The 23,104-nt window shown below is 58.6% G+C and overlaps 2 protein-coding genes across 2 annotated transcripts; one reads left to right on the top strand and one right to left on the bottom strand.

Annotated features, from left to right (window-relative positions):
• Positions 1-17: 17 nt before the first annotated feature.
• BESB_065280 (Myb family DNA-binding domain-containing protein) lies at positions 18-11,724 on the top strand (the record flags this gene model as incomplete). Its single annotated transcript, XM_029364922.1, has 12 exons — positions 18-705; positions 1,076-1,921; positions 2,380-4,933; positions 5,307-6,961; positions 7,340-7,702; positions 8,102-8,250; positions 8,659-8,954; positions 9,358-9,549; positions 10,160-10,283; positions 10,554-10,607; positions 10,964-11,123; positions 11,558-11,724. The coding sequence occupies 12 exons, from the start codon at positions 18-20 to the stop codon at positions 11,722-11,724; spliced, it is 7,248 nt and encodes a 2,415-aa protein (XP_029218505.1).
• A 1,319-nt stretch (positions 11,725-13,043) lies between these two features.
• BESB_065290 (ABC1 protein) lies at positions 13,044-22,475 on the bottom strand (the record flags this gene model as incomplete). The annotated part of the gene is made up of 16 exons (XM_029364923.1): positions 13,044-13,130; positions 13,408-13,457; positions 13,905-14,040; positions 14,480-14,605; positions 15,125-15,189; positions 15,711-15,780; positions 16,148-16,225; positions 16,471-16,506; positions 17,076-17,175; positions 17,608-17,776; positions 18,199-18,256; positions 18,591-18,677; positions 18,938-18,977; positions 19,225-19,278; positions 19,880-21,144; positions 21,594-22,475. 16 exons carry the CDS (start codon positions 22,473-22,475, stop codon positions 13,044-13,046), a joined length of 3,303 nt encoding a protein of 1,100 aa, XP_029218506.1.
• Positions 22,476-23,104: the final 629 nt, after the last annotated feature.

The raw sequence follows: 23,104 nt of genomic DNA on the forward strand, positions 1-23,104 counted from the left end.
CTTGTTTCTTCACCAACATGGACGATGCGCCGGGGGCACCGACGCAGTCTTCCGGCGTCTCTGCGTCCCTTTCTTCGCTTGCTCCCACATACCCCTCTCCTACCGCACTCTTTGACCCCGAGAAAGGCGGCGATTTGGCGTACACCTCGGCCGCCCCCCTGTTTTCCTCTTACGACCTTCCTCAGCCTCCAGCGCCGCAGGCGACACAGTACGCCACTCGGGCGCGGCCCCTCCAGGATGGATGCACGCGCGGGCGAGACGGCGAGGGCGCTTCGCCTTCGCGTCCTTCCGCCGATGTATTTACCCCGCTAGCCGCCTTGTCGAGCCCGTATGCGTCCATTAGCGCGTCTCGCGGGGCAAGCGAAGCAAGCGAAGCGGCGACCAGGCCTCGCGGCGCCGGCAGTCCGCCGCAGCCGTCTGAGGCTGCTGCTTCACCTTCCGCGGCGTCTGCGGCTGCGTCGCGACCGCCTTCAGTATCCCTCGCTTCGCTTCGCTCGTGGGGGCGGGCCGGGGCCGACCCCGCCCCAACCGCGGGTGCTGAGGAGCGCCCCGAGTTCTCGCCGTTTTTCGCGCTCTGCCCTGCTGCAGCGACGATGGCGAGCGGCTGCACTTTGACGCAAGGCGGCGCCGCCCTAGGCTGCCGGCCGAGCGGCGAAGATTTTCCTTTGCGGTTCGTCCCGCTCCTCCAGGCAGAACCCTTTCGAGGTGCGAAGGCGAGCTTCACATGGAGGGCACTTTTACATTCCAATTTCTCTCAACTCTCGCTCCGTGATTACCCTTGGCTGCCGAGTTATGGCGTCCCTATGCCCCGCCGCTGTCTGGCCGGCGTTCCCGACGTCTGCATGCATATATCTAGGTTCATCTGTCTCCACCTGAACACGTAGATGTGAATTAGAAGATACTTTTCCCTCTCTGCTTCGCTGTGCACCAATTGGCGCGGGATGCAGCAGCGACTGCGCCGGCCGCTGACACCTTTTCCGTCCTTCTGCGCGTGGAGAATCCGTGTAAGACGTAGTCAGCAAATACGTGCCCAGCTAGGCATGCGTGGTTGTGGGTTTTCGTTGTGTGTGCGTAGGCGGCGTCGAGGAGGCATTCCCGTTGGATCCCAGCGCGTCGGTGGCGTCCTTGTGCCCGCTCGCGCTTGATCCGCTGTCCTTCTCGCTCTCCTCCACTCTGGGAGAGGGCGTCTTCGCATCCGCGCTGCCGCACGACGCGTCTACCACGCCGCCTGCCTCGTCTGCCCTGCTCTCGGTGGCGACGGCGTTCGCCTCCAGGCCCTCACGGGCCTCCGCCGGCGCTGCGTCTCCGTCCTCGCGCTCGCCTGGTGGCGCGGAAGCGGCGGCGGAGGCGCTGGCATGCGAGAAGGAGACGCTGCTGCTGCGGGCGTTCGCGGCAGAGACGCGGCGGGCCTCGCGGCGAGAAGAGCCGACCGCGTTTCGGGCGCTCGGGGCGGAGGCCGCTGCGGCCCGGAGACAGCACAGCGAACTCTTCCAGGTCTTCAGAGCGGGCCAGCGCGCCTTCGAGAGTCTTGCGGAGGGGCTGGGGCGAGGCAGGGTCGCCACGCGCGAAGCGGCCGCCGCCGCGAACTCCGACGGCGCAGAAGGCGACACGCCGGCGGGCGAGACGCAGCACGCGCAACGAGTGAAGAAGGGAGAGGAGGAGGAGGCGGGAGACGCCATCTCAGATACGAAGACCTCCTCTTGGCCAGAAAACGAAAAAAACGTTATTATGCCTCACTTGTCCGCGCGCACGAGCGCCGCCGCGCACGCAGTTCTCCGCAGTGTGCTGCGGACGCTCGCCAGAGACCTCGCGAGAGCTGAAATCCTCGAGGCCGAGCGCGCGAAGGAGACATCTCCGGACGAAGAAAAACGCAGAAGAGAAGCAAACAGCGCCGCCAGACAGGACCTCCACAGCCTGAGCGGTGAGGAACGCGCCACGCAATGCGTACGCTTATATGTTCATGTGTGTATATATATGTAGGTATATATGTACATCTACTTGTATGTATCTAGCTATATATATATATGTATGATGTACAAATAGAACACATATATATGAATATATATATATATATATATATATATACCTGTCTATATGTTATGTACCTATATATCTGTATATCCACCTGTATGTATCTCTCTCTCTCTCTCTCTCTCTCTCTCTATATATATATATATATATATATATATATATACGTACATATGGTGCACACATACATCCCATATATAGGTATATATATATATATATATATATGCATGAATATAATTGTGAACACTATATATATATATATATGTATATATGAGTTTACGTGTAGGCCCCCTTTAAATGCGTGCCTGGAGCGCGGACGTGCGTGGTATCCTTTTCTTCGCGTTTCTTCAGATGCACCCGGAGACCCTCTAGCCTCTGCAGTTGTGTTCAAGGCGGGGATCGGAGGGGACTCTTTGAGCGAGGGTTCAGAGGCGGTCGCCGGCGTGGCGTCGCTTCCACTCTCCGCGCCCGAGGCGTTCGAAGCGCCTCGTGGCGCGGCTCCTGGCGCGGCCGGTGCCCGCGGCGAGCACGAGGAGGATTTTGAAGAGAACGCGGCGTTGCTGCGCTTCTTGGAGGCTGAGGAGGAAGCGGAGACAGAGGAAGTTCAGAGGCAGCTGAAGCGTGCCATGCTCCTGCGCACCCTCCGAGACCTCCTTAGCGAACACTTCCCGCGCGCGACGCCTCCGTCGCCGCTGGGGCTCCTCACGCCCTCCTCGGGGACCCGTGCGCCAGGAGCCGCAGCCTCTGCCTCGCCCTCTGCCTCGCTGTCTGCGGCATCTCTTGACGCCGCGCATCAGCTGCGTGAAGAGCGCATTCTGGCGTTGTTGCTGAGGCAGCTGGAGCGCCGCGACGACGAGCTGGCGGATCTCCTCGTCTCTTCGAAGCCTCGCGCCGTGAAGCAACAGCTTCTGCAAGTGCTTCTCGCCGAGGTGCTCGCGGATATTTCGGTGCTTCACCGCCAGCAGCGCCGATACTTCCTTCAGCCCGCGGCGGGCGCTGCTCCATCATCCGCTCTGGCGTCTTCGCCGTTGATCAAGAAACTCGGGAAGACCGCCGACGCCCCCGTCGCTCCCTCGGCTGTCGCCGCGTCGCTGGGCGGGAACGGCACCTCCCAGGCGCTTGTGGAGCTGGGGGGCGGGGCGCCGGCTCCACTCCCTCCGGAGCTCGCGGGGCCCTCGCCCCTGAGCATCCTGCAGTGTCTGGCCCGCGCCCAGCGCGCCGAAGCTGCGACCGCGGAGGGCCAGGCGGACGCGGTCGCGGCGGGGCGCGCGGCGCTCTTGCGCCTCGCCCAACTGGCGCCCCGCCTCACGACGGGCGTCTTCCTGCTGCTGCCTCACCTCTCGTACTTGCCGCGCCTGCTGCTCCTGCAGTTGCAGTTACATACGCAGCAGGCGCAGCGCGGCGAGCTCTCCGCGGAGGCCCTCGAAGAGCGCGTCTGGAGGAGCTTCAAAGACCAAGAGGCCTTCACCAACACGCCCCTCTTTCTCTCGCTCTCGCAGCAGTTTTCTGAGGCCCTCGCGGCCGCGCGACAGGCCCTGCCTGCGGCTGCGGCCCCGGGCGCCCTCGGGGCCCCGCAGGCCCTGGGACTCTTGCCACCGGCGGGGCCTGCGAGCGCGCTCGTCGTCGCCCAAGGGGCTGGCGGCGTCGGAGCGATGCCGCTCGCGGGTGCGCTGGGCGCAGCACGCGAAGACGGCAAGGGGGGCGCTGGGGCAGGCGCGCCGGGGGCGGGCGCAGCCAAGGCGGCGTCGGCGCCGAAAAAACCCTCGAGGAAGGGCATGGGCATGAGCGGCTGGGCTCTATTTGCGAAGGAGAAGCGCGCGGAGCTGCAGCAGGAGGGCACTCTGGAGGGCGAGACACTCCCCGAGCAGACGTCCTTCGTGGCCCGCTTCTGGCACCAACTGAGCAAGGAGAAGAAGGCGGAGTGGGGCCGGCGCGCGGAGGAATTGAATCGGCAGGCTGGACTGCGCATGAAGAAGGAAGAGGAGATTCGCAAAGCCAAGGAGCGAGCCGAAGCGAAGGAAAATTGCGCACAAGCCGAAGCTGCTGCGGCGACCGCGAGTTCTGTCGCCGCTCAGGGCGCCGCGGCGGTGACCGGGGCGCCGCAGGGCCTTCGCACGCAGGCTCCGGGAGCAGGGGCTTTCAGCGGGCTGCCTGCCGGCGCCTCCAGTGCGGTCGCGCCGCCTCTCGCGCCGTTCGCCGCACCGCTAAACGCACCGGGAGCGACCGCTGGGGGCCTGTATGCCCTCGTCGGGACTGACGACGAACGAGGCAAGCTGCAGCTGCCTGCCTTCGTCGCAGGGTCCGGTCGTCCAGGCGCACCCGCAGCGCCTGGCGGCGTGCCTGCGACCGGGACGGCCCGCGCAGGGGGCCAGCTGGACGGGTCTCTCCCCTTTGCGAGCTGCCCAGGGGCCGCTCTGGGCTCACCGGAGGCGGCCCTGCCCCAGGGCGCCGCCTTTGCGGCGGACGGGTTGCCGTCGGGCCGCGGCCACGGGGCGCAGCTTCCCTCGGGGCCGCCGGCGGCCTCTGCTTCGCCGCTGTCGGGGCCCCACGGGGGCGCGCCGGCGCTCCAGGGGTATCTCCAGGCGCAGTTTTCTGCTGCGCAACTGCCTCAGCAGTTTCCGTCTGCGTTCGCAGGCCAGTTTCCTGCGGGCGCGCTCTCGGGACAGGGCCCTCTGGCGCGCGCGCCGCTTGCTGACGGCGGGCTCGCGGCGCTCGGCGCGGACGCAGCGGCGAAGAAGAAGAGCCGCTCGGGCGGCGGCAAGAAGGGCGAGGGTGGGCAGTGCAAGAGCGGCCGCGGCTACACAGCCTTTACCTTCTTCGCGAAGGAGATGCGACAGAAATGCAAGGAGGAAGGCATCGAGTGCGGCTCCTCCCTCAGCGAGCAAAACACCTTCATCGGAGACAAGTGGGCACAAAAAGACGAATAGAGTTCGCATGCTTATCTGGACGTAGCTGCGTGAGTGTGTCGGGTGCATCCATATACCTACGCCTTTGCCGGGCTTGGGGCTAAAGCCGAGAAGTCTACATGGACGCGCGGGCGCGCTCTGTCTGGGTTTCGCGACTCCAGTTGCCTCTCACGAACACAAAAGGGCTGCCTCTCTGCGCGTGCATGTTTCTTTTTGCGTGGACCCGAGGCATGCATCAGTGCGAGTCTTTTTCATTTTTTGCCGCCGGCGTGTCTGCGTTTTAAGCCGGTTCAACCGTGTGAGGTCTGGAGTTTAACGATTAGGAGGCTCACAGAGGCCTTGCATGCGCACGCGCTGACTCTGTTGTCTCAGGTGGCGGCAGGTCTCTCCGGAGGAGAAGAAGATTTTTCAGCAGCGCGCGAAGGAGGCAAACGCGGCCTGGCGCCGCGAGCACGAAGAAAAGCTTCTCCAGGCGCAGAAGGAGCACGAACCGTTTCGAAAGCAAGATTCGATCAACTCCGATGCCAGTTCCACGTTCTCTGCGTCCCTTGGCGGGGGTCAGCAGACTTCCACCTACTGCCACCCTCCGCAGGGGGGCGCGCTGGCGCTGCCATCGAGCCTCGCGTCCTCTGCTCCCCCTGCCCCCTCTGCTGCCTCGTCTTCGACTCCGGAGGCGTCTCCGGCCTACGCCTCTGCGGGCACTTCGCCGTCCCCTTCGGCGTCTGCCCCCGCCTTGGGGTCTTCCCACCCTGCGGCGCCGGCGGGGCGCTTCGGGCCCGGCGGTGGGTTTTTCGCGCCCGACGCTTCTCTGGAGAGACGGGAGGGCGACCCCCTCGACGCCGGACGCGCGGACGCGTTTGCGCTGGCGCAAGCGTTTTCTCTGTCCTCGGCACCCGGCGTGTCGGCGTCCGCGGAGGCCCCTCCCGCGTCGCTGCAGGGCCTGGGGCCTGGCGCGTTCGCCCCAGGCCGGCGGGACGAAGGAGACACCGGCGCGCGCCAGGCGCGCGGTGCCCTGGAGCCCCCGTTCAAGAAGCCCAGAGGCGACGGCAGCGAGGCGGGTTTGCGCGCCAGGCCCGCGCCGGGGTTCGCCTCCTCAGCCTCTGCCTGCGCGCCGGAGACCTCTGGCACAGCGAGAGGAGGCGAGCGAGCGCGGGAGGACGCTGGAGGCGTGCGGAAGGCTGCCACAGACTCCGACCGGGTGAACGACTGGCGCATGTACTACCCTTCCTCGCAGGCGCCCGCTGCTGGGGGGCGCGAGGCCCCGGGGCACGGCGTCTCGACGCCAGAGATGTCGTGGCGGAGGCGCGAGGAGGAGGCGTATCTCGCTCAGAAGCAGACGCCACCGTCAACGTCGGCGCCGTTTCCGTCATCGGCGGCGTATCCACAGCAGCAGGGCGGCCCCCCAAAGCCTGCGGCTTCTGCGCCCGGCCTGTCGGGTCTCGCCGCGTATCCGCCGGAGGACGTCTCCTACCACCTCAAGCTCGATTTCGAGGCAGAGACTGGAGGCGGGCGCGACGGGCAGGAGGGCGCCAGAGGCGAGTGTCTGCAAGAACGAGCCACGCCGCACTTCTTCGTCTCAGAAGGAGTGCACAGCGCGTCACCGCCGGCGTCGCTCGCGGGCAGCGAGGGCCGGAGGACGCTGAGGCCAGACCGGTGCAGACACGCGCAGGGAAAGAGACTCCGAGAGGAGCGGGAGGACGCGGCAGACGAAGAAGAAAGTGACGAGAGCGAGGAAGCCAGCAGAAGCGACGAGGCGGTCGAGAAAAACTCGGAAGCGCGACAGGGCAAAGCCGCTCGAGAGAGGCGGTCGCGCCGAGGAGAGCAAAAGATGCAAACCGACGAAGAGAAAGAAGACGAAGATAAAGGAGATGACGCAGATGAAGAGGAGGGAGACGATGAAGAGGAAGAAGAGGAGACGACGGCAGCGCGCCCTGCGAGGCTCACGGGGCCGCGTGCGTTGCGCGAGCGAAAAAGCGTTCGACGAGAGCAAGACGATGATCAAGATGAGGAGAGTTGGGAGGAAGAAAGTAAGTTCACAGACTTCTTCAGCCGCACGAACCTCGCGTGTATGCTCTTCATGTGTTTCCTTCCTCGCTGCCTTCTCTTGGGTCCGATCGTCCCATGTCTTCTTTTTGTGAGGTCGCCTGCGCTGTGCGCCTCCGTGCGCCACTGTGCCTGCATTCCCCGCTTCTATTTCGTTTCCTGTGTTTGCTCTGCTTGCGTTTCGGCGACTTCCGTTCGCCTGGCGCCCTCAACGTCTGTCTCGTATCTGCGTGCTTCCGTGTCCTGAGTGTGTCCTCCGGTCGCTCTTTCTCCTCGAGGCGCTTCTCTGAGATCTCCTTTCCGCCTCCGCGGCGGCGGCGAAACGCTTCAGCTGCAAGGGTAGCTCGGTTCTTTTCTGTCAGGCGATGAAGACGCTTCGAGCGACGAGGACTTCGTGCCTGGCGCGCGCGAGCGTCGCGCCGCAGGGCCCTCGAGGCGAGCCGCCGCGAGACAGCTCTCGCCCGACTTGCTGCCGTCGCTTCCACGCCAGAGCGACTCAGACAGCCGCAGGCCGCAGCCGGCGGCCCGCGAGACGCGCGACGACCGAGTGGAGCGCGGAGGTCGGGAGGAGAGAGACAGCGTAGAAGGCGCGAGCATAAGGGAGAGTCCGCCTGCGGCCTCCGGAAGACGAAGAGCCTCCGGGCGCGCGCGGCGACGCAGAGAAGAAGGAAAGGAGCTCGCGCAGCTGTTCATTCCGCCAGCCGCTATTGTTGAGAAAGATGAAGGTAAACTCTGGGGGACACTCGCCCTCATCTCGCCAGCGGCAGCGAACGCCCGCCGCGGTCAGGCTTGGAGTACCTTTTGTCTCGTGGATACGCCAGCAGAGTCGGACCTCCCCTGTGCGCTTCATGCGCCCAGAGCGTGGTATGAGGTCTCTCTCTTTCGTTTTCTTAGTCGCTGACAAACGTGTTAGCGCGTCCCTGCGACGGGATGTGCGTGCATCTATGCGGCGGCTGGGCGACACAGCCCAGGAGCCCGGCTGTTTGAGACTCGGGAGAGTCGAGCAGACTGTTCGTCTCGGTGTTTTCTATGTCTTCAAGGACGTGATAAAGCTCTCTCTGCTCGTTGGCCTGGCCTTTCTCGCGTAGGATTTCTCTCTCGTAATATCGGTTTTTCGTTTTCAGGTCCGCTGACGCTGTGGGATCTCGTTCAGCGCAACAAGCGCCGGCGGGCTCCGGGTTCGCAGACGAGCGGTGCCGAAGGAGACACCTCGAAGAAGGCGAGGAAGGAGCCTGGCACGGACTCTGAAAGGCCGGGCGACGCCGCCGAAGAGGTGAGAGAGAGCTGCGGGCGCTCATGGACAGCGAGAGCGCTCCGGACTTCAAACGGCGACACCAGAAGCGTTCACTGTGCGTGGAGGGAGAGAGAGAGCGGAGAGGCGAACGAGGTTGACTTTGTTTTCCTTCTTGCGCGCTGGAGCCTCTCGACAGCACGCCCGCTGCCTCATCATCCGCTTCAGTTGACGTGTCGGCGCCGTTGCTGTTCTTTCATTCTCTTCATTCGGAGTCTGCGACATGTGCTCAAAGACGTGTGTCTAAATGTTTTTTCCTCTGTGGGGGTTAGCGGCGTACAGGCGGCTCGGTGCATCAGCGTCGCATGGGGGGGGAGCGGAGGTTTCGCCTTGCGTGCGCAGGTATATGATACACCATTACGAGGTGTCTGGGCGTTTCTTTGTTTTCAGTCCCTTGACCTCGTGCTGGGTTCTCTCTTTTCTCCGCCGTCGTCGTCGACTGCGGCGCTGAGGCAGGAGAAGACGTCGAGCAGCGCGGACAAGATGCTGACTGCTCTTCTCTCGCCGGCGTCTCCCGAGCAGAAGAAAGGGAGAGAGGAGGTCGAGGGCACCGCAGAGAAAGATCTCAGCGCGCTCTTCGAGATGCCTGCGCGAAGCTCGGCGGCCCCCGCCCTGAGGCTCGACGCCGACGGCCAGCTCGTCATGGCTGAGGGTGGAGGCGAAGAGATCGATCAGCACGCATGCACGTGAGGGGAACAGAAACTTCGAGCTCCGACCCTGCGCCCGAGGGGTGCGCGGACGCACTGCTGCGCATTACGCCAGTGCATGTATTCCCACGCTTGCATATTTACATATATAGACATACATATATATATATATCTGTCTACCTGTGTGTGCCTGGATATGTTTCTATCTACATCTGTGTTCTGTATTTATATTCAAGTCTTTATCTCTATGTGGATATCTCTCCCACGCTCTCTATTCCTGCGTGTGTTTGTGTGTGCGGCGCGTGGTTGTGTCGCGGGCTGCAAGCTTTTTTGAGCCCTTTGACCTCCTCGCCGCGGCTGCCGTGGCTGAGGCCGATGTGTTGCATCTTTCTCCTTTTCGCGCCACCTCGAGTGCGTGGTTTTGTTCTTTCTTTCGCGGCAGATGCGGCGCCAGTCTGGGCCTGTTCGACGGCATCGGCGGCCAGGCTGCGCCGTGTGTGTGTCTCTTCAACGGTCGGAGGCGTCTTGTGGAGGAGGGCGGCGCGGGGGGCGTCAACAGTCTCTCCCTGCAGCCCTACGCAGGCGCCTACAAGAGTACGAAAGGGAAAAAGTGGACTCCAGAGGAAACGCAGAGGTACGTGCTCGCCTGTTGATTCTTCCTTCCTCCGTACACGTCGCCGAAGAAGAGGCGCGCAACGACCGGCGGGCGCCCCGGGCCGGCGGGAGGTCCTGCCAGCTCCCAGGGCAGATTCCAGGCCAACACCCGTCTCACACGTTGGCGTTCTGTGCGCCGCGATACATAAACGCACCTATATATATTTATTTTTTTATGTGTATTTTATATTATATTTATGCGAGGCTGTTGACACGATGAGAATGCTGTACGGCGTAGGAGGTGTCTGTTCACGTTTGCCTTGTTTGCTTCAGATTTTGCGGATGGAGCGTTAGTCGAACCGGACATGCACCCACACACACATAGGTGCATAGATGTGTTGAAATAATGATATACGTCAGCTTCTGCGGGCGGGGCTCGCAAGACGACTTCACGCACCGTTTTGCTTTTCTTTCGTATGGCGTGGTGCTTCAAGAAAACTGAATCTTGGAATTTCGTAGTCGTGATGCGATGCGTTGAAAGGCAACCGTCCTCGCAGGTGCTTCCAGTGTCTTCGCTGCCTTCCGACCGCGCTGAGACTGAATCCCTTATATTTTCTTTTTTCTTTTCTCCCTTGCGGTTTTCGACTTAGGTTCTACGCCGCGTTGGAGCAGTACGGGACTGACCTCCTCCTCGTGCGCACGCTGCTTCCGCATGTGACCGACAAACAGCTGAAGCTGAAACTAAAAATAGAAGAAAGGCGCTACCCCGAGAAAGTGAGGTTCCATTTATTCTCAACTGCGTGCAGAATTGTCTGTGCGTCCAGCGGCCCACGCATACAACATCAACTTTTCTCAATCGATGTATATTTATTTACATTTCTATCGATCTATTTCTTCATATCTGTATCTATCTATCTATGTACCTGTATGGCTAAATGTTTTTATGTATTCTTGTTTCTCGATTCATGATTGAGTTCTTGAGGCACGATGCCCGCTTTATGCAACTCATTAAGCCTCGCCTGTCTTGATGTTCTTCGCCTGCAGGTCGAGGCTGCGCTGAATCGGCGGCGTCAACTGACCATCGAGGCTTATGAAGACGTAAGTGTTTTCACCCGAATGCCTATCTGCGCGGCTCTATCCTTTCTCACTGTGCGTTCCGTGGGCCTCTATTTACAGAGATGATCTTTGTGTGAAAAGACACTCTGGCTTCCATGCATGCGAAATTGTGAGGCGAGAGAGTGCAGACTGCCTTTAGTTTCCCTTCTGGTGCTGTTTTGCGCATAAACGTGCCTGTGGAGGCCTTCGCGTGGCTGTTGGGGTTTAGGAGCAAAAAATATTTGAAAAATCCAGAGTGTGGTCGATCCATTTTTGAAGCACCAGATCCGCGTGAAGAAAGAGATTTTAGAGCGAAAAGAGACAATCAGGGGGCGCGAGACTACGAGTGTTTTTTTCAGATGCACGGTAAAATTAACGCGGCGCTGCACTACAACCGCGCGCTTGGGTCTTCCTCGTCGGAAGAAAGCGAGGACGAGGGCGACTCCGCGCGCCCGAAGCGTCTCGCTGACTCAGCTCTAAAGGCCCTTCCGCCACCTCCCTCAGTCCCGCCCCACCAGAGTAAGGCAAACCTCGTTTTTCGCCGTTTGAAACACAGCGCTCCGGTCACCGTGCGTCCTGTTTTTCGTCCGCTTCTTCTCTGGCGGTAGGGCTTGGTGCGTCTCGGTCGCTTTCTTTGGGTTTCTAGTCGGCGCCGATGCGGCTCCCACTCGCTTGAACTGCTTCTCAATAGCCCTCTCCATTTCTTCTTCGCGTATCCCTGCGTCTTCACCATCGCTGAGCAACTGTACCTTTTTCCTTTCTCCAACTTGCGACGCCGTCATCCCTCGTCCTTTTTTCTTGAAGGGTTCGTCTCCTCTCCGCGCTCTTTTCCGCGCCCTGCGCCGGTCTCGGCGGTTTAGGGTTTAGGGTCTCTTCTTCTTCCCGCCCTCTCTGCGTGATTCTCCTTCATTTTCCATGGAGGGCAAGTCGCTGCGTTTGTTTTTTTTTTCCAGGCGCTTCCTCCTTACCGTCGCTGCTGTCGCTCCTCGCCAACGCCTCTACTGCCGCGGAAGGCGCGGGCGGCGCGCAGGTCGACGAGACGCTTTTTGCTCTTCCACAGGACGGAGGCGTCAGAGCTGGCGGCCGAGAAGAAGATGACCTCCTCGCGCTCTTTGGCTAGGCGGCCCTGTGGCGCCTATCTTCAGTCTGCTTCCGCTTCTCGCTGTCTCTCCTCGTGCCTGTTTTTCTGCATTTTTTTTCGCGGCGTAGTCGCGCCTCTCTGCCGTGGAGGAAGTCTCACGAAGGTGCGGGCGCTGCCTGCCCGCGCGTGCACTCAGTTTCGTTTCGCGACTTGTTTCCTTTGCGGAGGCGTTCATGGATTTTCGCGGGACGGAAACGCGTCTCGAAAACGCATTCCGCGCGCAAACGTTGCCTTCTGCGCGGGCCCCTTGCGATTGTGTCTGTTTCTCCGTCTGACGCTTCACGGCTCGCGGCGCGGGGTGTCTTCCGCAGTCTAGGGAAGGGACCAACTGCGGCCAGTTCTCTTCTCTGAATAGTCTCTTTGAGTTTTTCTCTTTTCGTTTAGCTGACTACGGGCCGGACGCAACTCGCGTCCGGCCTGACTTCTGCATGCCATTGAGCCGCTAATCTACACTCAACCATTACGGTAAAAATGTGACAAAAACGAAACACGGCCTGACTTGCCAGCAACACCTTCCGCAGCCTCTCAGGCCCACTAAGGCCCCCTCACTGCCTGCGCCAGTAGGCTGGACGATTGCAGACAAGCGGCGCGGCCGGATGCCGATGCCGAGAGCGTTCAGCGGCGGCACCGGCGTCGATATTTAGTGATACACCGACGAGGCGGCGATTAACGACGATTCGCGAGCTCCTCCTTTATGATGTTCCATATGCCTACAGATAGATTTGTATATGAATTCTTGTGTATACATGTAAATATATATATATATATATTCGTCTACACATATTGTTGCATGGACTGGGGTATTTTGCTGGATGGCGCATCTCTACATAACGCGCATTTGACGTTACGCTCCGCAAATGTGCGCCTGTGCATGCGAAAAACGCGAAATTTTCGCGAGTCGGCTGAACATGACTATACTCCAGTGGTGACGAGTTCAGGCGTCAGATGTCGAGAGTCTCGAGCGAAGCAGACAGAGGGGCCGCCAGCACGTGCAGCAGCACACGAGAGGGAGAAAACGCAGAACCGAGGACCGGAAAAACCAGAGAGCTTGTAAGGGGACGGGTCGGACGAAAAAAAGGAACAAAAAACCAATGAGACTGGACAAAGGAACGCTGCGGCCTGCGGCGAGCCTCACCCCACAGTACGCCCAGACTCAGCCATATAGCAGAAGACGACACGTAAGGGAAGAAATTGAAACAGCGCAGACGGCAAGGAGGTTGAAAAACTGAGAAGGAGTCTGGGAATAGAAAGGTAAATGAGGCACACCAAGCTCTCTTCGGATCCACGTCTCTGTGACTTTAGGATTCGGCGCTCTCGACATCCTCTGCCGGTCTGAAGGGGCCGCCGTCCGGCGCGCGGTAGGCCTCGATGACCTGTTGGAAGGCCTGCGGCGAAAATCAAACAAAAACACGAAAAACGACCTCAGCATCAAGGAGAAGCACACGCTGCAACGGGACTCTTCGCGAAAACCAACAAGTTCACCCCAAACCTAAACCTCTGTCGCGTCCCCGCTCGACCGAGTGGAGAAGTGTCGGGGGAGGAGGAGGAGTGACCGGCGGCGCATACGACGCGAAAGAGACAGGAAGCAAAAAGGATGCAAAAAACGTAGGAAAAGGAAACAACCCAAGTGCGCGAAGATTTAAAATGGGCCAGGATTCTCACCTTGGCGGTGTCAGCGCGTCCCTTCATCTCAGCGCAGAGCAGAAAACAGCCTGAAGCGCCGCGTCCACAACATTCGCGACAAAGCTAGCTGCAATACGGGCATCCTTCGACACGTATATACTCTAAATAGTATATATATCCACTGCAGGAAATATTTCGGCACGCTGTGCCTTCAGGATGCAGACAAAACAGAAGTTCTTTCTCGCGCCGAAAAAAAGATGCTTGAGATTTAGGATCCCAACGGACCCGTCATCTGCTGCCTGCGCGTCAACAGACAGCAAATACGTGCTGCCCTCCAAACACCTGTAGCAGCGATATGCGTACCTCAGCGCCTGGATGAGCAAACAGCGACGCGCTGTGCTCACCATATATGTATATATATATATGTAGCTATGCATGTATATATACACCGCTATCCACTGTGTGCACATCCCGCACAAAGCTTGTACTATGCGTCCACTTGTAATTATGGCTAGAATAACCAACTCGCTGCGCACCTGCGAGCTTTCGGTGGAGCGAGTAGATCTCGGGGGGCGGAGGGCGCTCTCGGTTTTTCATCACAGTCTGCATCTCCTTGTGAAGCAGCGGAAAGATCTCCGAATCTTTGAAAGAGTAGAGCCCAGAGGCGCCGGCCTGGAGAAGAACAAAACAAAGGCGATCAAAGAAAGCCCCCTTTGTAAGGCTCAGGCCACCGACGCCCCACGCGGCGCGCGCGCATGCAAGGGTAACTCAAAAAGGCGATTTTTCGGTCCCGCACAATACAGCGCCTGTGAACTCCACGGACGCAGGCGGTCTTTCTGCTCAAAAAGAGGTGAGGAAGGGGCACTACAGGGACGTGTGCGGAGACGCGGGGGGCTTGAGAGAAGGGCAATTCTGCGGTTGCCGAAGAGAAGGACTCTCGAAGACTCGCTTTTTGAGCTACTCCTCAAGGCGATGTCGCCATAGCGCGACAGAGAGCGAGTCCTTCGGGGCCTCCGCGCCTCCCATAGCCCCTTCGCCTCAAGCTCTCCACCGCACCGGCCTCTCACCGAGCCTCTTCTTTTTTTTCCAATTGTGTTGCAGAGCTGCCTACAGGAGGGGGGCGGAAGCAAAGCGCGAAGGCCAGGAAGACGTTTCCCTGTGCATGCAGGAACGCGGGCGACGAACTCCCCCCAAAGAAACCGAGCTCGCCCGCGAGGCGCCTCACGACCTCCGCTCTCTGAAAAACAAGCATTTTCGTAAGGTGAAATGAGAGCGCGGCGCCAGCAGACCCACGAGTGAAGGAACGAAAATCCGAATGACGCCTCAGAGTTACGGGGAAGCGCGCGACGTGTCGGCGAGACCAGTTCCAGTATATGACGGGCGCGCTCGCGGACACAACGCAAGCATCGGCGCCGCAGTAGACAGCAACACGGAGACGAGTATAAACATCTTTCTACATATCTATTTCATATATTCATAGACACGTCGCAACACATGGACACATTCGCTAGCAGCGGACTCCCTGTGCACGAGACCGCGTCGCCAGCCGAGACGGCAGCCAGGAGAACGCAATACACCTGGACACACCAATTTCAAGCACATGTTTATATATGTAGACATATGTATGCATATATATATTTCCGTCCACGAGGTATGCATGGCTTGAAGATGCAAATAACGGGGAAGGCGGCTAGTTTTTTTAATCTGTTGTGTCTGGCTTTCGCGACTTGTTTTCTTTCTCGTCTCAACAGCTCACCTCTTCGACTGCGGCGTGCAGCAGCTGCAGGTACTTGTCGATGAAAGCCGCATCGTACATTCGGCCTGAAAAAGTCCACAAAGTCGCAAACTCCAATATTCACTCAAACATACATCCACACACATACGAAGGCACAGTCCTATATATATATATATATATATATATATATATATATATATATATATATATCTACAAGTATGGCCCTCTGGAGAGTACAACATCCATGAGCACAGGCACTACACCTTTGCGACTAGGTATCCCGAGAGCGACACCGCAGCACAGCAACATGGAGCACCGCGCCACGCACGTAATTTACGCGGCTACAGGTCTCTTCCGAACGCGTCAACCTGCGCATCGCTATGGCCGCCCCTAACACCTCCTGCAGCATAGAGGAACGTGGATGGCGTGAGCCGTATTCTTGTCTACTAGGCGAATCCCCCCCGTTAGCCAAGCATACGTACGCGCAGCACATCCCAACGTGCGCATGTAAATGGACGTATGCGTAGATATGCATATGCGCATATTTCTGGGGATATCCAAGCCCCGCATAAACAGAGAGCGACGCGCGGGCTATTGAGAAACTGACCGGCGCCAAAGTCGATGAGGGCGAGCGCGTCTCTTTCAGGGAGATAGAAGAAATTTGAGGGGTTCGGATCCTGCGAGGCAACACAAGGATGGCGCAGACTCTGTCACCGATGCTCCCACAGAAATGGTGAGGCCTTCACATGGACGGCTTTCTGTCGCACAGGTCGCCGCCTTCAGGGTCTAGGGTTTATCGTCGCGTTTGCAGCGCCCAGGGACCCGCGGCAAAGAGAGAAGAGGAACAAAGCAGAGACCAAAGGCGCGCATCGGTTAGCCATGCATGTGGGTCGCCTACGCGTAAGCCGAACAGAGAAGGGGCGAGACACACCACGCCGTTTAGGACGAACCCTGAACCATAAACCTTTGCGTGGCTCCACGTCTGCCTTGCGTCCCTCTGGCATGTTGCTCTGTCCTGCGCCGGGATCTCCCGCGGACGCGTACCGTATTCATGAGACGATATAGGAAAATCTCAGCCAGCACCAGCCGCACGAGACGCTCTGCGAGGGAGTCTCGCACCTCCTGAGAGCGAAAAAAAAAAAAAACGGAAACTCATCTCAGCGCACGCAGAAGCAAGGCATCACGCGGGTTGCGAATGCAGGAAAACTACAGGGAGGTGCGTCAAGATATCTGCACACAGATCGCTGTAGAAGTTCCTTAGTGATTCGCGCTTGTCTCACACTGAGCCCCATTGAGTTTGCGAGGGTTTAGGGTGGGTGGCAGAGCTGCGAACCCTGTAGGCAAAGGTGCGACGCCGCGAGCCTCACTTGCGACATCTGCTGCCCAACTTCTTCAAGAGAAAGCTGAAGAAAAAGACCACAGAGATACAACTTTTCGCAGTCGTGGTATTCAACTCAGCAACAAAACTAAGCCACGTCCTCTCTGAAGCGAAAACTCCGTCAAACCATAGGTACCTCGCTTTCGACATCCGCGCCGATGTTGTTTTAAAACTCAAGCATTACACCCTAGGGAACTGAAAAAGAATTGCAGACGCAAACTGCTCACATCCATAGCCCCATCCCCGTGAGAATATACATAGGTATGCATAAATGTGCATGAGTGGACATGCATGCATATTCGAATCCACACGTGTACGCGGTTACGCAACTGTGCGGGAAAGTTGGAAAAGCGAGCGCGAGCTCTTCAGACGGCAAGTCAGCGGCTGGCAGCAAAAGCTGCGCTTGCACGTGTATGTGCCGCACGCGACTCAAGCTTTAAGGTACAGAACTGTCTAACGTAAATAGATATATATATGTATACACATATACGTATACAAATATATATATATATATATATATATACAGGGACTCATTCGTGAGCATATTTCCCGTAGATGCGGTAATCCATCAGGCAGAGATCGTCGCATGCGTACGCCGCTGATGAATTCGGTGACGAGGATTTTCTTTGTAGAACAACTTGGAAAGACTTGCGGCACGTAGAACGCGTTGCCAAAGTCCCGGTGCAGCACCTGCCTGAATCCCCGCATGCGAAAAATCCGAAAGTCGAAAAGAGTCCACTTTATTCGCGCAGTAGCCGTCGGCGCCTCACTCACCGACTTCACGGTTGCCCGTTGGACACGCGGAATTACGTGCTCTAAAAACTCGCACCCCACATGCAGATATGAGAATGGATGTGGATCTATCCCGGAGAAGACACTGTGCGTTTGCGTTGAAACAGGAACAGATGCATATTCATCTCCACAGTTTATCATGTCTTTGAAGAGCCGTTTGAGCAGGGATATCAAAAGTATCATCCTGAGTTTGAGTGAGTGGATGCGAAGACACAGAGACACAGCCACAACATGTGAAAACACGACTCCGTGCGCAAATGGGGAGTGTTTCTCTGCTTTCCCCCCGGGGCGCGTCTGACCTCCCCTAAACCGCGCGGCTGTTATCCAGTCTCACCTGAAATGCTGGTAGAACGCCATTTCGTTGCTGTAGTCGCACTCAGCCAGCAGCTCCGCGCGCATCTCATCGCAGAGGACGTCTAGGAAGAGCGAGCGGGGCAGCAGCCGCGTCCACTGCACGAGCGTCTTCAGGTTCCGCAGATCCGCGGAAATCGACGACGCCACGCCTGGAGAAATGGAAAAAAAAGGCGAAAAAAGACGAAGAACACGACTGGAGACTTGCCCTACTCAACGCCGAAAAAAAGAGAAGGAATGAGCTCGCCAGTCGTGGATAGCGCGACGTCCCCCAGCAGACGCGCAAGCCTAGTGCCGCTCTCCGCATGCAGGACGCTGAAAATGAAGTTGTGGCAGCCATATAAGAGTTCCTTGCAAATCCTTTGATCCAAAGTCCCACAGGCAGGAACTTATTCGTACACGTTAACGAGGCGAAATAGACGCTGCTCTGAGAACGCAGACGTGCAGGGGGAGCGACCTGCGCAGAATATACATTCGCGCATGCGTCTGCCTGCGGAGCTGCAGAGCAGGACGTGCGCACGCACAAACCCGTAAATTGTAAAGAAGTGAACTGAGCGCGAGAGACGGCCTTTACCTGGGAACTGGATCTTCACAGCGACAGCTTGGCCGTCCGCGAGCGCCGCTCGATGCACCTGCGGCGCGAATGGAAAAGAACAGAAAGACGCAATTCGGTGGACGTGTCTTGACAGCCCCGCGGGCGCAGAAGGGTGAAAAATGCAAACGTCCCGGGGCAATATAGTATGAGCCAACGCAGTTGTGAACACGACGGAGGAACGACAAAGACAAGCACTGCAGCTCTACGAATTACGTACTCTCGTACGTACATGCATACATTCATACATGCATACATACATATATACATGCATATATATGCATACATTTATAAATACATATGTACTCCACATATTCACATATATACGTCTAGGCATAACAGAAGTACTTCGTCGCATTCCAGACACCCTTCACCTGGCCAATCGACGCAGCTGCAAAAGGCCGGAGAGAAAACGAAGCGAAGTTACGTCGCCAGTCAAGGCCTAGCTCTTGCACGAGGGTCTGCGTCGCATGCAACAAAGTGCAGGGCTCAGCGTGGAAGCCTACATCCTGAAAGGAAATCTCCCCGTCGCGGCGTCGGCGGGCGAGGCTTAAGAGAGCAGGCAGACGCCAGAAAAAGCGGAGCAAAACGGGGAAGCAGCACTCTAAATAAAAGGGGAAACACATCAGTGACGCCTGTGGCCGTACGTGAAGTGACAGCTGATCGGCGAATGCAGAAGCGAACAGAGTTCGTCTCTAGACACGAAAGCTCGCTCACTTACCTCAGTCAGCTGCTTCTCCGGCATGATATCCGCGCTGTCCCTGATGAAGGGAGAAAGAGACACCGACACAGAAGAGCTCCAGTGGCGAACGAAGATACTCCAGATAGAAATTTTGACTGCGCGGTGCGCTATAGAAAAGCGAAAACGCAAAAACATTTTAGCAATATGAGCCGCCCGTAGCGTCTCTCGTGGCTCGTGCCCAGCCACACGCTCTTGAGGGATGTGCTTTCGCGTTGAAGAGATCGCGCACAGATGCGGGAGAGGCGAAACGCAGCTTTTCGACTTGCCTTGTCTTCTTCAGAGCCTCGGTCAACACCGGCGGAAGCGAGCCTTCAATCATGCTGCACGCCGACGCTCAGCGAAATGGGGGCTGGACGATTCTTGTTCAAGTTTCGCGACGCTCAAAAATGTACATGGAGCAGTGTACAGAAACTTCTCTTGGAGGTGCGGCTCCGCGTGTATATGTGCGTATATATATATATATATATATATATACACATATAAATGTATAGGCACGTATACGTATAGGCTAAGAGAAAACCTGACGCCATAGTGAAAACGAGTACTTACACCCGTAATAGCGTTTGTATAATACCAAAGGCTCAAATCCAATTGATGTAACCTTGTTCACATGAAATATAAATAGCTGTATATGGAACTACAAATTAGGCAGACCACGCCCCCCGCATTAGCATATGAATAGATACAGATATATATACATATCAATATATGTATGCGACAAAAAAACAGTGGACTTTCAGTGGCTCTTTGCTTGTGCAGAGCCTCACATAGGGGCGAGTTGATCCTCTCAAACACGAGGCACACGCGCCCGTGTCGGCGTAGCCCGCCCAGATTCCTCGCCAGACAGAAAATGACATGCCAGTATCCCCAAAAATACGTATCTGTGTAGCTGCGAACGTGGAAGCCTGTCTGTCTACGCACCTGACCATCTGCATGAGTTTCAACGCGGCACCGCGCATGCGGCACATGCGGTCCGCGATGAGCGAGGCGACTCTCTCGTCGTTGAGAACTTGGTCGATGACGCCCACCCCGCTGACGGCGACGGGCTTGTCGTGCTTCGGGGCGTCCACGCGAGGCGCGAGCGAGCGCTGCAAGGCGTTGCGCGCCCTCGTCTCAACGCGTGCACCGCTTGAAGAGGGTCCCGCCTCTTGGCCTACGCTCAGGCCTGCGTGATCCGCTGAAGCCTTCAGGGCTCCGCCGGCCCTTTCCGCGCTATCTCGGCCGCTTTCTGCGGCTTCTGTGCCGCATCGCGCCCTCGGGGCTGCGCGCGCCCCCGCCAAGCCGCCGCCTGCGGTGTCGCCGCTCGCGTCAGGGCCTCGCGCCGAGCCAAGGGCGTGGTCGTGGGCGCCTGAGGCGCCGCTCTGCACTTCTGTGGAGACAGGCTCTTTGCATGGCTTGCGACGCGAAAACAGCAGCCGGAGCCGCCGCAGAAACGTCCGTGCAGCCGGCAAAGACGCGGCGGAGACGAGCTGAAGCAGCATCGTAGAAAACGCGAAGAAGCGCCAGAGCGGTGTCGAGGGAAGCAAACGCTCCCGCAGGACCTTCTCGCGTCGCTCGGCGGGCGCCGCAGAAGAGCCCCGAGCAGCGGGCGGAGCGGGCGAGTCATCACGGAGGGACGTAGACAGCGACTGCGGGCCTGCGGAAGCCGCGGATGACGGCGGAGCCTCCAGAGACGGGGGCGGCGCTTCAGAAGAGGAGAGAGACGGGTTCGAGCTTCCACGAGCATGAAGACGAGTCCCGTCTTCCAAAGAGGCGAGCACCTTTTCCAGCGTCTGGATGCGGCGCATCTGCATCTCCAGCAGGCGGCCCTGCTGCTCTAGGCGCTCCGACAGGACCCGAAGCAAGCGGATATCTGCGGACTCCAGAGGCACGGAAGACGGCCGGTCGCCTCCAGCGGAACGCGTGTCCCGTCCCTCGCCTACATACGATACCGCTCCCTCCAGCTTGGAAGGAGAAGGCGGTCGAGTGCTTTCCTCCGGCCGCCGTCGCGTCTTCTGGCTCGCTTTCTCCGACACACCGTCTTTTGCGGCGGCCGCCAAGAAGGCTCCCGCCTTGGCGTCCGCAGGGACCCCCGCGCCGGCGGCCCCAGGGCTCGGGCCTGCAAATGGAGACGCGGTCGCAGCTGTAGGGACGTAGAGGGACGCCTGAAAGGCTGACGGATTGCTGGTGACGTTGCGCTTAGTGCTCTGAGCAGAAAGCGGGAGGGTAACGCGCATGCTCAGAAACGGGGGGAGGGGGGGGATACGGCCGAGGCGGGAAGCTTCTCGAAATGTCTCAAGACAAGCGAACGCATTCAGTCCTAGTGCGCACGAAATCCAGGACGACGAGGCAACGTCTGAGCGCCGGCAGATGTACGCGAGTCCGACGCAGGGCTCCCTAAAATACGCAGTCGGCTAAAACTCTCAGCATCAGCGTAACGAAGCGACTCGACGCGACAGTGGCGCTCGGCGCAACGAGTTCTCTTCACAGAATCCAGACGCACGACTGCGTGGTTAAGCGCGCCAACAACAGCGCGCATCGACGTGCATAAGTGTGTAGTGAAAGAAGCACTCTCTTCATCGGCAGCGTAGGATTACCTGACGTGAGTGCATCAGCGGGCTGGCCCTTTCTGTCTGAGATCCCCCTGGAGCCTCACCTCCTTTTGACGTGCTCTGTACAGCGCCGGGTCGAACGTTTGCCACTCTACAGGCTCCACAAGCAGCGTGGTGACAGCGACTTGGAAGCGCCTCCTCAGCGGATCGGTCTCCGTCGCCAGGGCCGCAAGCAGCCGGCGCGCGAGCAGCTCTAAAAGCTCGACGCGAAAGTCTTTCTCCGCGGGGCTGGCATCGCTGCCCCATGTCCGCCGGTACGCGCCGGAGTCCGACCCGTGCACAAAGCCATGGGCAGCCACGTTTCGCGGGTCCTCGAGCCGAGCAGCCGCGGCGTTTGCGCCGAGAAGGGAGGCAAGGAATCCTGAAACGGTGCTACAACAGGAAGATAGGTACAGTTTTGTCACCTCGGGAGACACGCCGCTGGGCGCGCCCGCCGAGGGAGGCGCCCCTGCCGCGAGGAAGGCGGCAACGAGCGCCTGGCGGAGCGTTTCCGGCTTGATGTTTTGCGCACTGGAGAGCAGCGGAAGCAGAGTCGAGAGGAACAAGGGAGGCGATAAGGATGGCAAGACCGAAGACAGCGGGGAGGCAGAAGGCAGACTGTAGAAAGGAGGAAAACCAGACGAAGCTGAAGGGGTAGGAACAAGCGCAGAAGACAAGCCCAACGAGGGTCCGTAGCGTGTTAGCAAAGTGGCTGAGACGGCAGACGAGGGCGGAGAATGCAGACGCGAAGGAGCAGACACGGGGGCATCTCCAGCTGCAGAGAGAGGTTCGCCGCCACGGCGGTCAGAATAAGGCAGAGTAGAGTCGTGTGCTTCTCCGCTGGAGTCCGCACTTTGCTCACGAGCAGGCAGAGAGCTTCCTGACGTTGAGCGTATCTGGAGACGCCCTTGTGGCGCATCAGGTTTGCTCTCAAGTTCGGTGCTCATCGGCTGGAAGGTGGATGCTTCCCACCTGCGGGGGCTCCGCCCGCTTTCACCCGAATCGGCAATGTGAGAAGCAGTGTGTGAGGCCCTGCGTGCCTGAGAAAGCCTGGGCAGCTGAAAAAAGCATCCGCATCCATCAAGCGTCCAGCTGTAGGTACAGCCGAGGGTCCCAGCTCGAGTCGGGGGCCCTGGCCGAGTTGAGAAAAGCGGACGACGCCAGACAAAGGGGAACATTTGCCGCGACGAAGGAAAGAAACTACCTTGCAACGGGGCTCTCCACATTCTGCGAAAAAGATCTACAGAGGCTTCCATTGCCACTCGTGAGGAATGGGCACGATTAGGCGAGAAGCCTGCAGGATCGCCCTGACGAAATAGAGCGCTGTGGCCTGGAGCTACACCGCGAATGTCTGCAGGACAGAGAGGAGACACGCGCACTCGCCGTAAAGCCGAGTGGGCGCAACGGGGCGCTTTCATTGTCATTTTCTGGTTTAAGATTGACAAAGCCTTCGGGCCATGCTAGCAATCCACAAAACAGTGGCATAAACGAAGGCATTGTGCCCGCCCAAGGCCACCGATTGGGAGTCCAGCTGTCGCGTGACGACTCCGCGGCGCGAATCCGCCTCAGTGTAAAA

Source organism: Besnoitia besnoiti, chromosome VI, assembly GCF_002563875.1.
Source record: "Besnoitia besnoiti strain Bb-Ger1 chromosome VI, whole genome shotgun sequence".
Lineage (NCBI taxonomy): Eukaryota > Apicomplexa > Conoidasida > Eucoccidiorida > Sarcocystidae > Besnoitia > Besnoitia besnoiti.